The sequence below is a fragment of the Pantherophis guttatus genome, chromosome 4 (genome assembly GCF_059756535.1).
Source record: "Pantherophis guttatus breed Tessera chromosome 4, ASM5975653v1, whole genome shotgun sequence".
In the NCBI taxonomy this organism is placed as follows: Eukaryota; Metazoa; Chordata; class Lepidosauria; order Squamata; family Colubridae; genus Pantherophis; species Pantherophis guttatus.
The window spans coordinates 54,187,376-54,201,260 of NC_142066.1; the positions used below are offsets into that span (position 1 = coordinate 54,187,376).

General features: G+C 39.2%; 1 protein-coding gene across 3 annotated transcripts in view; it reads left to right on the forward strand.

The window, feature by feature from the left end:
- SLC4A1 (solute carrier family 4 member 1 (Diego blood group)) overlaps positions 1-13,885 on the forward strand; it is a 61,925-nt gene that overhangs the window by 17,871 nt on the left and 30,169 nt on the right. For all 3 annotated transcript variants that reach the window (XM_034415920.3, XM_087893990.1, XM_034415919.3), the window contains 7 exons: positions 183-360; positions 1,187-1,322; positions 4,444-4,582; positions 5,691-5,772; positions 9,599-9,783; positions 11,069-11,276; positions 13,345-13,563. In XM_034415920.3, coding sequence (XP_034271811.2) covers positions 183-360; positions 1,187-1,322; positions 4,444-4,582; positions 5,691-5,772; positions 9,599-9,783; positions 11,069-11,276; positions 13,345-13,563 — 1,147 coding nt within the window. The remainder of the gene's footprint in view (positions 1-182; positions 361-1,186; positions 1,323-4,443; positions 4,583-5,690; positions 5,773-9,598; positions 9,784-11,068; positions 11,277-13,344; positions 13,564-13,885) is intronic.

A 13,885-nucleotide genomic window follows, 5' to 3' on the forward strand; every position in this document is an offset into this window, starting at 1 on the left:
TTAATGTCCTCATCAGTGGGGGAGACATGCAGTGGATAAAATTGTTGCATATCACTCCCAAGTATATCCCTACTTCTAGAAATATTGCCTGTTGAATTTCTGCAAGTTGCGTCACTGTTACAGAGCACTGAAGGAAAAGTAAAGTGGCAATCATTATGACATGTTTTTGCTATTCTCTTCAGTCATACGTGGAACTTCATGAGCTGGTCATGGACAAGAACAATGAGTTTCGCTGGATGGAAGCTTCTCACTGGATCAAACTGGAAGAGGACTTTGAGGAGATGGGGCATTGGGGGAGACCTCACCTTTCATATCTGACTTTCCAAAGCCTTCTGGAGGTGCGCAAGGCTTTTAGCAAAGGTGAGGAAAGGGACTGCAAGGATTGTACAATTTTCCTTAAGAACTTGCCCTTTGATTGTTTCCAAACAATGTGCTACAGAAGAAAAAGAAGAGTGCTTCCACTCACCTTTTCCATTGTCCGAATCCCAGTGCTATATTAGGTACAATACTGATAATCATATTTTTACCAATAAAGAAAATATCTGTAGCTCTGAACTGTGGTGATGCTCCATAAGCTTGGTGGTTTTCTTGCAGATGTTTCATTACCAAACCAGGTAACCTCATTAATGCATCAAATAGCAACTGGTTATGTTATTCAGTTTGGTAATGAAACATCTGTAAGAAAACCACTAAGTTCAGAGAGCACCAAAAACCCCACCTTTCATCCATTGATGGACTTGTTCTTACCAGTTTTCTTGCCCCCAACAAATATTCTTAGAGTAACTTGGGGAACCCAAGGTTTCCAAAAGGGGGGAAAAATCTGTCATTAATAATAGGAAATGTAGGGGAGAGTAAATCAATACAATATATTTATATCTGTATCTATATCTATTATATCTGCATACACATCTACATGTATAACTATATCTATTCATTTTATCTATCTATCGCTTTCCATCTTTCAAATCTTCTAGCCTCAATGATTTGGGAGTCTCTTAAATAACAGTAATAACTGTGGCATTTATTTTGGGGGAAAGAATTGAAAAATCAATTAAAAAGTTCCCAATTTTCCTTTTGATATACTTCATAAAGATAATAAATGTCTCTTTTGGAATGGTAAGGAAATATCTCTTTCAAATGATCAAAAGGTTTCTTTGACATGATCTCTCTATTTCTGCATTTCTAGGAACTGTCCTTCTAGATTTGCAAGAAAGAAGTCTAGCTGGGATTGCCAATCAGGTGCTTTCCCAAATGATCTATGAAGGAAAACTCAAGCCTGATGACCAAGAGGTGCTTTTAAGAACTCTTCTACTTCAGCACAGGTATTGGCAAAGACAAATATGAAATATGACATTTCTCCACCCAAAGAATGAATGGGACAGACAAGAAAAATAGGCCCCAATCCATGTCTAGCTCTTTCTGGATCAGGCATATTCTATAAATTAAGCTAGTGACAGATGTGTCCTATATAAGTGGGAAAGAGTACTGAGAATGAAAGAGCATATGAGAAGACCTTATCTCCTGCAGTAGTTGCCAATGCATAGTATTTGGATTTCATTCCAAGATCTGGACAAATCCAGTAAAGATCCTGCAAGATCAGGAGCAGCAAAGACAGCAGAAACATTTGCCTGTCATACTTAACCTATTGATGTGACATTTAGGAAAAATGGGACATGTAAGAAATTGTCCTGTGCCTGCTAGCCTTTTAGTCTATGAGCTCAATATTTCTATTTCTTTAAAGGTAAAGGTAAAGGTTCCCCTTGCACATATATGCTAGTCGTTCCCCGCTCTAGGGGGACGGTGCTCATCTCCGTTTCAAAGCTGAAGAGCCAGCACTGTCCAAAGACATCTCTGTGGTCATGTGGCCGGCATGACTAAATGCCAAAGGCGCACGGAACGCTGTTATCTTCCCACCAAAGTGGTCTCTATTTTTCTACCTACATTTTTTACGTGCTTTCGAACTGCTAAGTTGGCAGAAGCTGGGACAAGTAACAGGAGCTCACCCCGTTACGCAGCACTAGGGATTCAAACCTCTGAACTGCCGACCTTTCGATCGAAAAGCTCAGCGTCTTAGCCAATGAGCCACCACATCCCTCTATTTCTTTGGAACAGTGCAAAGAAAGGTATCATAATGATGATCAGGGGCTGGAAATTAAGTCTGCTGAAGAGACATAACAGGATGGTTTTAGTTTTGAAAAGTTATGACTAAAAATACAATAGCATTTGCCAAGTTCCTGAAGGGGTGTAATACAAATCAAGACCTGTTCTATATGGTCAGAATTCAGAAAATGGAGTAAGGGTCACGTAGGAAGATCAATTTAGATTAAATATGAAGAAAATCTTTATAATACAAAAACAATTCAGCAGTGGAATTATGAGTAATGAAAGTGGTGATGTTTTCAGAGAGTTTCAGTCAACTGTTGGGGATACTTCCATCTGGAATCTCACAGTGATCAGGGTCTAATGATCTTTCAACTCAATGATTTCATAATTCTAGATAGAACTTTAAACTCTGTGAACCAGAAGTTACTGTGGAACTATTTAGACTTTCCACAACTCTTCTTTGTGAAGATGTTTGTGTTTTTTGTTACAAATAAAGTATCTGTATTTTTGAAATTTTAAAATAAATATACTTAACAGTGAACCTTTCTTAAGGGAAAAAAATGAAATAACTGGCTATTTTAGTAACCAGAAAATGTAGATAGTAGGTAACGTTGAAATGTTGGGAAACCCTTTCTGCCAGAGAAATAGGATTTTAAAAATGAGTTGTTGCCTTCTGCCAGAAGGACATTCTGTGCAATAAAGCCAAATTCTCTAGTTTTATTTATTTATTTATTAAATTTATATGCCGCCCTCTCACTTTACATAATAAGTTTTCATTTTATTCAGAAAGTTAAAATACAAACTTCAAAAAAGAAGAAAAAGATTACAAAGACAAAACAAAATTAGAGGAAGTGTTTTTAAAAGGTGCATTAGAACACATATACAGATATTGTCCCCCCATCCCCAGTAGAATAATGATAGATATATTACACCTATAATGGTCGCCCCCTTGCAAAACAGAAAACGAATCAGAAAATTATTGTTTCTCAATTATTGCTTCTCATTCCCCAAAGTCATAAGCCCTCCTATAGATTGGACAGAAGACTCTTCTGTAGCTGAGCTTTTACACAGTGGTGAAATCCTACCAGTTCGCACCAGTTTGGGAGAACCGTAATGATAAAAGCTACTGGTTTGGCAAACTGGTAGTAAAAAAAGCTACCAGTTGATCTGAACCAGTATTTCCAACGATCAGCTGTGCCACGCGATTTATATTCGCTAGAAAACAGGAAATCCTGTTTCCAGTAAATCTAAATAGTGCGGCACAGCTGTTTTCCCCCCTCGCTGTTCTACTTACCTTGTTAAGTGTGTCTTTTCTGTGCGAAGCATTTGGTGCATGCGTTTGGTGCACATTGCACATGAGCACATAGCGTGAGTTTGGTGTGCACTATGCATGCACGCACACAGCGCACGTTTGGTGTGCACCGTGCATGTGTGGGCAGCAAACTGCTGGCAAACCGCAGCCAATTTCACCACTGCTTTTACAGCCAGTCATAAACAATTCTCATAGATAGAAGAAGCACCATAACAAAGGAATTCAGAGAATGTTGAAAAAACCTTTCTCACAATTTTTTAAAAAAAAATAAGATTAGTTTTTAAAAATTAATAAAATGTGAAACTTCTGTTGTGAAACTCTGGTACAAATGTAAATCAAATGAGGTCCCTTTCATTACCCAGGAATCCAAGTTGAGTTCCATAGAGAGAAAACAAAAGTGATTTATAGTAAATCACTTATAAAGCAGTAAAAAAAAAGCACAAAAAGTCTTCTTTAAAATCAGCGTTTAAAACAAATCAGCATTCAACCAGTCAATTAACATTTAAAAGTAAATGTCGAAAGGAAAAAAACAACCCATCAAAATGTGCAGTTGAAACCAAGGCATGCTTTAAAAAGCAGACAGTTGAAAGGAAAAGATGGAGACCCAATATTGAAAATTGCAACCTTAAAGATTTCTCTTCTCAGATAGGTCCATTGTCTTGGATCATTCCTAGTAACTCCCATTTGAATCTAGGGAGCATGCCATCAAAGAACCAGCTTTGGCAGCAAAATCAGCTGTTTGTCAGCAGGGAAGAAAACTCCTTTGCTGCTCAGCATGCCATCTTTGGGGAGTCTCCATTTTGAGGGGAGTCCTTGCTATACGCCACCCTCACCAGTAAAGCAATTCAGGGCAGTATATATTTTGGTTGTTAGACAATGCCTATAAATTAATCTGACCATTTTACATGTATCAGTTGTTACATGAATTCTTGCCTGAAGACTTAGGCATTAACTTTCTACTATTGCATTCTTATTCTTTTTCTCTTCATTGAGCCTGATATGTATATATATATATATTCTTTGCCCAGTCACCCTAGTGAATCAGCTTCATTAAACACTCTCTTGCCTGCACGGGTACAACGAACAGATGCCAAAGACTCAACTCAACCATTGCTTCAAGAACATCACCAAATTGAGATGAAGACCTTTTCTAATGGCTCAGAGCAGGTAAGTTAACTTTGCAGTAAATAAATGGAGAATATTTTATGACTACAGCACCACAAGTACTGGGATTCAAACTATAATTTTTCCCATCTAAGTATGGAATTTTACTCAGACTTCAGTTGACCTCTGACTTAAAAGAGAACCAAGTAAGCAAAGCGACATCATAAAGCAAAGCGTTATGACTGATAGAAGTCTTAAAACAATGGATTGGCCAGACTTGGTATGATTGCTCAAGAATTTGAACAAATTGAACAAAGATTGTCGTCTTTTGCATCCCTCACTTCAGATGAAGTATGTACGGTAGTCTATAAATTACTTTTTAACGTAAGACAGAGAAGAAAATCCATCATCATGTATTGAGAATTTCTTTCTCTTGGATTATCACATAGGGAATGTCTACATAATTCAAGTAGGCTATCTTAATTATTTGTTCTTAAGTAATTTCATAAGCCAGGTAACTCCATGGCAGTCAAGGCAATGCATCTGATACTGGGTCCTAAATTGTACTGAGTTTTATAATGCTCAACAGAGCTGTATAATTTGACTTGCTAACAGACCAGCAAGCAATGCAGCAATACAGCATGAAACCTCTAATTCAAAATCAGTGGCTCCCTTCAACAGCCCATCTATTATATTTTGTAGAATTGCAAATGCAGGAAGTCCTACATACAGCACATTGTACATTAATACCCACCCATTACTAGAATACATCAGGGCAGAATGGAATCTTGAAGAGCCCCTCACTACTTAATTATCATGGGGACAAAGTGTAGTGACAAAAAGGCATTTTTGAGCCTTCAGTAAAAATGGAGCTCCTGAACTATTGTGCTCTCGATGCCCAACCTTCAGAGCTAGTTTAGAAGGATACCATTATCAAGAGTATGAAAAGCTGTCAAGAATTCAAGGAGAACTAGCTATGTTGTAGTCTTTCTTATGGTAAAAGTCATCAATCAGAACACTCAAGGCTGATTCAGTTCAAGTCTGAATGCATATTGAAATAGGCTTTCTTTCAGGAGCAGCTAAATCTCTACTATTTTAAGAGTCACTTGTAAGAAAATGTCTAATTTTCTCAAATTCAGAGTGTAATCTCCAAGATGTTTTCTTCTTACAGGGAGAGTCAAGCCATAGTGGTTTGAAGAAGCAGCTATTAGATAAGATTCCTCCTGATGCAGAAGCCACTCTGGGATTGGTTGGTAAGTATCTTCTGTGTTCAATTGTAAATGGATCCTGTTGTAGAAAATGTGTAGTGGACCTCTAGAGTAGTGTGAGAACAGTTGTGCTGAATGTCATTGTTTCATTTCTTGGCTTCTCCAGATAAGATTTCAGATAAGATCTTGAAGAATTGCTGCAATGACCTCAGAATATATGCTGGACTTTGAAACTGATGCACAGGTGCTACAATACACCAGAGAATCATTCAAAAATTTCCAGCATTGTAGCACAATGTTCCTATGGATGCCAAGAAATGGGTACATGGATAGATATGGGGTGGACGTGTGGAAAGTAAAACTATGCTGAAAAATGTTATTAGTTGAAATAAGCATAACTATTAAACAAGAAAAGCCACTACTTTTATTAGCATTATTAATATCTATCAGAGAGAAAATTCATTGTTATATTATCTGACATTAAAAGGGTCTGCTTTATTGGCAACAAGAAAAGCTATTACAAATTCTAGGAACAATTTCAAAGGATTGAAAGTTATACATTAGTATGATAGAATACGGATGATGGCATGAGCAGAAAATCAGACAGGGTAAATTTGGCCAGCAAAGGTATAGTAAATAAAACTCAGTGGTGATCCAGATTCAAACGGAAACGGTGATATGCACCACGCAGGGAACTTTCTGCAGTCTTTGTAACCAGACTTTGTTGTTGTTGTTGTTGTGATAATAAAACAACAGTCTTACAGGCAATCCAGGAACTGCTCTGGATCACTTTTTCCCCTTTAGATTCTGGATCACTGCACAGCCCTAAAAATTAATAAAAAGCATTCTAATAAATTTGACTAATGGTATAGCTTAGATCAATTCCATTGAAAAAATATTTATTAACCCAAAATGTTAATGAAAAATATGGGAAACAAAACTGGATGTGCTTTGCATAAAATATCTATGTATTGTAATCCATTGCATACATTGAAATGCATGCATGTACTATATGTATGTTAGATAGATAGATAGATAGATAGATAGATAGATAGATAGATAGATAGATAGATAGATAGATATTATTAGCATTATTAGTACTATTTTCTTTGACATGTTTTTACTTTTTTATGTTAAAATATACTTTAAATACCTCTTAAAATATATGCTGGGCTTAGGTCCACCATTTGGCTGGTCTGTTTATAATTCTGTATATATAGAGCCATTGAAGTAGGCTTATTTTAATTACCTGTATTTTATTTATTTATTTATTTATTTACCCTGGACCACCCCAACGATGCCCTTGAAGTGATGTCTCGGTGTCTGGAGGCCGTGCGGATCTGGATGGGGAGGAACAGGCTCAGGCTCAACCCATCCAAGACCGAGTGGCTGTGGTTTCCGACGTCCCGATATAGTCAGTTGACGCCATCGCTGACTATTGGGGGCGAATCACTGGCCCCCACGGAGAGGGCTCGCAACTTGGGCGTCCTCCTGGACTCACGGCTGTCTTTAGAAGAGCACTTGACGGCCGTGACCGGGAGGATCTTTCATCAGGTTCGCCTGATTCGCCAGTTGCGTCCCTTTCTGGATCGGGGCTCCCTACACACAGTCACTCATGCCCTCGTTACCTCCCGCCTAGACTATTGTAACGCTCTCTACATGGGGCTCCCCTTGAAGAGCACCCGGAAGCTCCAACTGGCGCAGAGTGCGGCCGCGCGGGTGGTTATGGGAGCAACACGCTCCCGTGTGACACCTCTCCTGCGCGAGCTGCACTGGCTCCCGGTGGTCTTCCGGGTGCGCTTCAAGGTTTTGGTTACCACCTTTAGAGCGCTCCATGGCTTAGAACCTGGCTACTTACGGGACCGCCTACTACCACAAACAGCCTCCCACCGGCCGGTACGCTCTCATAGAGAGGGGCTCCTCCATGTGCCGTCAGCCAAACAATGTCGACTGGCGGCCCCTAGGGGGAGGGCCTTCTCTGTGGGGGCACCTACTATCTGGAACGAGCTCTCCCCGGAGATACGGAGAATCCCGGATCTGCGCACTTTCCGCCATGCTTTGAAGACACTCCTATTCCAGCAGGCTGGCCTTGCCTAATTTTCTCCCCTTCTTTTAAATTTTTAAACTGAAATTTTAATTCGTTTTAAATTATTGGGAGTCTTAAATTGTCTTGGGCAAAAATTATTTAATTGGGTTTTAATCATGTTTTAACTTTTGTATTTATGTGTTTTATTTTTTGCCTGTTCACCACCCTGAGTCCTTCGGGAGTAGGGCGATATACAAATTTAATAAAATGAAAATGAAATGAAATGAAATATACCGCCTTTCTCCCGTAGGACTCAAGGCGGTGTACAGTCAAGAAAAATATATATACACAAACATCATAAAATTGTTAATTTTAAATTTAATTTTAAATCTTAATCTTATTTTAATACAGTATGAACCACAGACTGATCTGTTGACATTAGCAGTGATGCAATTATCAGTTTGATCTATTGATTCTTACATTTCAAGCAATTCCAAAGCAGAATTATATCACAGGTCTTCCTTTCTTTTTCTGGCCAACTCCTTGAGCACATATTAGAATATATTCTATTTTATTCCTGATCTTAATCTATGGCTTGTCAACTTACTGCAGTTATCATATATGGACAAAAATATCTGGAGATGAAAAATAGTTTTTTGTACCTAGCTGCTGCCATCTAATAGTTATCCAGATTTCTGCAGCTCAGATAAGGTACCTTAATTCACCTACCACTACTATCTAATCTATAAGGTTGGGCTCCCAACTTTTTTGTATCTACATTGTTCAAAAACAATCAAAATCAGCCTTCCCCAAACAGAACTTACTTTTTTATATATCAGCCCCCATCATTCTCATCAGAAATTGAAATCTAACACAAAAATGGACACCAAGTTGGGAAATCAGATTTAAGGACAGTCTAGTTTCACTTTATATAGAGATCTACATGAATCTGCAGATGTATAGCTCATGAGATAATGAGGAATGAGTTAATACCATAAACCAATTTACTCAGCCCTACATAGGAACCAGAAACTACAGGAAGTGATCAATCCACCTAGACAGAGTAAATTGGGAAATGAGAAGCAAAGTTGTCCTTATTCCAGGTTTGTCTTTGGAGGAAAGAGTCTAGCATAATTTGCAGATATGAAAAGTGCTCTGACTTGCTTCCACGATCTCTAGATAGAAAGAGAAAAAATAATACATTTGATTTCAGAACCTATATTCCTTAGTATTCTACGTCAGTGTTTTTCAACCTTAACTTCTTAGCTCCTAGCCAGTATGGGGGATTCTGGGATTTGAAGTCCATACATCTTGATGCCACCAAGGTTAAGAAATACTAGTTTCTTCAAACACAATGACTAGCAAAGAATTTCTCTCCTCACAGCTATATCTTTCTTCTTACTTCCTTTCTTTTCTCTTTTAAAGCAGAATGATTTATGTATATAACTGAAGTATTAATGTGGGAAATTCTGAAACTGTTAAATTGCCATAGTTTAACACCGCCTAATTGTAGAGCTAGCACTACTTGTTTCTACGAATGTATGTTAATCTTTAAAAATTTGGAGAATGGGAATGGGAATCTACTTGTTCTTGCTTTCTTGTACATTTGGGCCAGGAAGAAGCCATATTTGTCCTTTGCTTTGCTTCTCTATCTAGCTTATCAAACCCTGATTGCAAACTTTGCTCACTTTGCTGTCTTCTCTTCTCTCCCCTTGTTCCCTTCACTTCCACCCTTTTGCCTCTGCTTGGATTCCTTTCTTTTTTGCCTGCAATTTTCTCTCTTCCTGTTTTTCTTTGTGTCAAAGCCCCTAAACTATATCCCATGCCCATCCATCCTCCCTTCAGGCTGTGCCACCTTCCTGGATCGACCTACTCTGGCCTTTGTACGCTTGAAGGAAGCTGTGGAGCTGGACTCTGTCCTGGAGGTTCCTGTCCCTGTCAGGTTCCTTTTTGTGGTTCTGGGCCCTGATTCCCCCCACATTAACTACCACGAAATCGGGAGAGCCATCTCAACTATGATGTCTGAGAGGGTAAGTTGGTTTTCCTTTATTCATTCAAGGGGCTTGAAGAAATAATGGTAGATCCTGCTTTCAGAAAAGATTAGCAGGTGAGTATTCAACAGTGAGAAACCCATGTGAATAAGCTGAGAGCAAGGCTGACAGCTTCTGAGATGGAGCAGTTCAGTACACACCCATTGTAATCCTGACGTTGAAGAAATGGCTTCCTGACAAGGACAAAAAAGAAATCAAGTGGCACCAGAATCAACGTTAGAAAACTGGTATGCCAGGTGTGAAGTAAAGAACAAAGACCCAAAAGACTTCCCTCCTGCTCCATCAGCATGAATGCCCAGAATCAGGTTGTATTATTTGCAGGATGGTTATAATGACTAGAATTTCATACATTATTAGGCATAGAAAATGAGAGGCCTGGTGAGGTTTCTCCAACCAGCAGGTGGAGCAGTAAGGCTTTTAATAAGCTTCCCACCTATTACCACAAATAGGGGCATCATAATTGCATAGGCAAGATTTATTCTTTTTTCTCTGCTTGCTGTGATCAGTTCAGAATATCAGAACCTCACACAATTACTGGTCCTGGAAAAGAAATTCCATGGCCTTTTCAGTGGCCAATTGTTTCCTGAGATGGCAACTTCCATGGATAAAAGTTTGTGGGAAGTGTGTCTTTAGTTCTTGGTTCTCACTTTCTCTATTATGCCATGCAAGATCTAGACATACAGGTGTCAAACCTGATCACGTCATGTGACGTATTGTGACTTTTTTGCCTTTGTGGAGCTGGGGTGGGTGTGGCCTGTATGTGGTGCATCCGGCCCATCGGCCACCAGTTTGACAAGCCTGCCTGAGATATTAAACTACCAGAAGTTCCCTATCATTGAAAGCTCTTGGCAAAGCATTTGACAATATAGGCAAAATGGGCAGCTTTCAATACAGATGTTTTAGAGCATGTAGTTTTTATAGCAAAATCATTTTACTTTAGAAGTTTGTTTTAGTAAAGACTTGTGGACATTTATTTTTCAGCTTCATTGGTTTTAACGTCTAGAATTGCTTACATTCACTGATTAATTTTAATCGGCTAGAGAGACGTATTTCAGATAAATCTGATACAACTCTTCACTGAAATACATAGTGTTAACAAGTAACTTAAAATGAATTATTTATGGCAAGTTGGACCTATCCCCTTATCTACATCACCAGTAGAGTACTGCTTCAAACAGAGTGGAGAAACAGGCTGTGAAATGAGCCCACCCCATTCCTGCCCAGTGCCTCCCTGAGCACTGTTTTATTTTCTTTCTCGGAGTAGGTATTTCGCAATGACTCCTATTTGGCAGAAGGAAGACAGGACTTGATAAAGAGTCTGGATGAGTTCCTAGATTGTTGCATTGTCCTCCCACCCTCTGAGATCCAAAATGAAAGACTTCTCAAAATGTTGCTGCCAGTGCAGAAGGATTTCCTAAGGAAGAGGTACCTCCCAGTGGAGAAGAAACTGGAAGAGCCACTAAAAGACCTAGGTATGGTTAGACGTAGCTATGGTTTAGTGTAGGAGGATAATTTAGCCTCCTACTGCTCCTCAGTCTCAGCAACTTTAAGACGTGTGGTTTTTCAAGTCACAGAATTCTCTAGCCCATTCATAGGCTCCACACATCTCAGAGTTGGTGAGGTTGAGAAACACTGATTTAGCCCGCAGTTCTCTGCTTGAGTCAGGCATAGTGAACTCAGTGTGATTTCTTCTAAGAAAACATTAGTATAGACATTATACTATTAGCTTCTGCAAGAACGACTGAAGGAGTCCATATTTTAGTTTGTTTATAAAATGGGAACTTGCTGAGAAATTAATCTGGAAGATGTCCTGTCTCATATTTATGACAGATGTGTGGGGATAGCTTGATTTTACCTAGTAGGATAAGAAACTGTATAATTGTATCACAAAACCACAGATATTGGCACCAAACTCAGCTTCCTGATTAAGGCCAGGGCCCCATGTAACAAATTTTCCAAAAACGTTTTGCCTTTTTTCAATGTATTTATTTATTTCATTTATTTTCCACCACAATCCCAAAAGGCTCTCAGCAGTTTTGCAAGGTTTTTCTTCCCTCTTTCATTTTTTGTGCCATTAAATGGAAACTGCCTCGACAAGTTCATGCAGTTTTCTTGCCAACATTTTTCAGAGGTAGTAGCCCTTCTTTCTTGATCAAGAGAGAATGACTGGCCCAAACTCACCCAACTGGCTTTGTGCCTAAGGCAAGACTAGAATTCACAGTCTTCAGGTTTCTAAGCCTGGTCTTTTTACTCACTACTCCAAACCAGCTCTCTTTATTTGAGCACACAGCTACTAAAACATTTGTGATTGGTTTTAGAACAAGAACAGCATCTTAAAAACACACAAAATATATTCAAACATTAAAAAATCCAGGCATTGTCCAAAACAATCTCCATAGCATAGGAGCTCCCATTTCAGATGCTTCAAGCAGGCAGTGTGAATCTAAATTCTAGAGTGCCTCCAAACCTTAGCCACAGGTTCAATCCTGTGTGTGGAATGCAGTGAGAAAATTTAGATATAAAGTGGAACAGAGAGAAAGACTGCATTGCCAGTACTCAGAAAATGGCAATCTTTTCTTCTTGTAAATAACTACACAAAATAATTATGCAAACCAGAGAAATATACATAAATTAAAATTTAGAGTGTTAGAAGGCTTGCTTAATCATAGCAGCCCTTTTGGTAAAATGCTTTTTTGACTTAACGGTGTGAGATAGAAGAGGGATGACCTTTAGATGGCAATGATTATTGCTTCAAAAAGCAGACCAGCCTCACTATCATACCTGTCCTGCTTAGGCAGCCACTGAACTTCTCTCCCAAACACAGTCAGCCATAAGGTTCAGAAAGTTCAGTTACATTCAAATGGTGGCCACAACTGGATGACTGCAGGTTTGCCTCTTTTTATATGTATGTAATGTGTACAAGGGATGCGGTGGCTCAGTGGCTAAGATGCTGAGCTTGTCAATCGAAAGGTCGGCAGTTCAGCGGTTCGAATACCTAGAGCTGCATAACAGGGTGAACTCCCGTTACTTGACCTAGCTTCTGCCAACCTAGCAGTTCGAAAGCACGTAAAAAATGCAAGTAGAGAAATAGGGACCACCTTTGGTGGGAAGGTAACAGCGTTCCGTGCGCCTTTGGTGTTTAGTCATGCCGGCCACATGACCACAGAGATGTCTTTGGACAGTGCTGGCACTTTGGCTTTGAAACAGAGATAAGCACCGTCCCCTAGAGTCGGGAACGACTAGCACGTATGTGCGAGGGGAACCTTTACCTTTTAATGTGTACAATGCACATTTTAAAAACCTGAACCTGCCTGCCATTTAAATATTGTTGACAACCTCACTAATTAGACACCATTGTCTCATAGTCTATCCAGATAACTCAGCTGGGAGTTTCTCTGATGTTAAAGATCCATATTATACAGGGCAACCTTCATGATCATGAATGAAATAACTTCAGAGATCACCAAATACCCATAAAAAGTGGGCTCACATTCCAAGCAGGCACTCCCTCTGAAAACCTCCCCTTTCCTTCTCATGTAGCGCACAAACTGAAAGACCATGACATCACAGCAGAAGATTCGGATGATCCCTTGCGCCGAACTGGAAGGATTTTTGGGGGGCTAGTGAAAGACATAAAACGTCGGTACCCCAAGTATCTCAGTGACATCAAAGATGCTCTGAACCCACAATGCCTGGCTGCAGTCATCTTCATCTACTTTGCTGCCCTTTCTCCTGCCATTACTTTTGGAGGCCTGCTTGGTAAGAGAAATTAACAGCACCTTGAAATGTAATCACATACTAAAGGTCAGGAGGATGATACTTTTTAAAAAATGCTCTGGAATTAACTTTGTGCTGGGCCAGACAGACAAACAATAAGAAGCGGCGTGTTTTCAAACGTGAGTGCTTCAGATGGGTTAGGACTATAATTCCTAGCCAGTATTGCTAGCATAAACTGTCTAGTAAAATATTATATGCTTATTTGTTTATTTTCTCCAAGTCTGGTGATAAAAATCAAAATTTAAAACAATAAGGATAGAGTTACTAGATAACAGAAGAGGCAAAGAAGGATATAGACATTTGG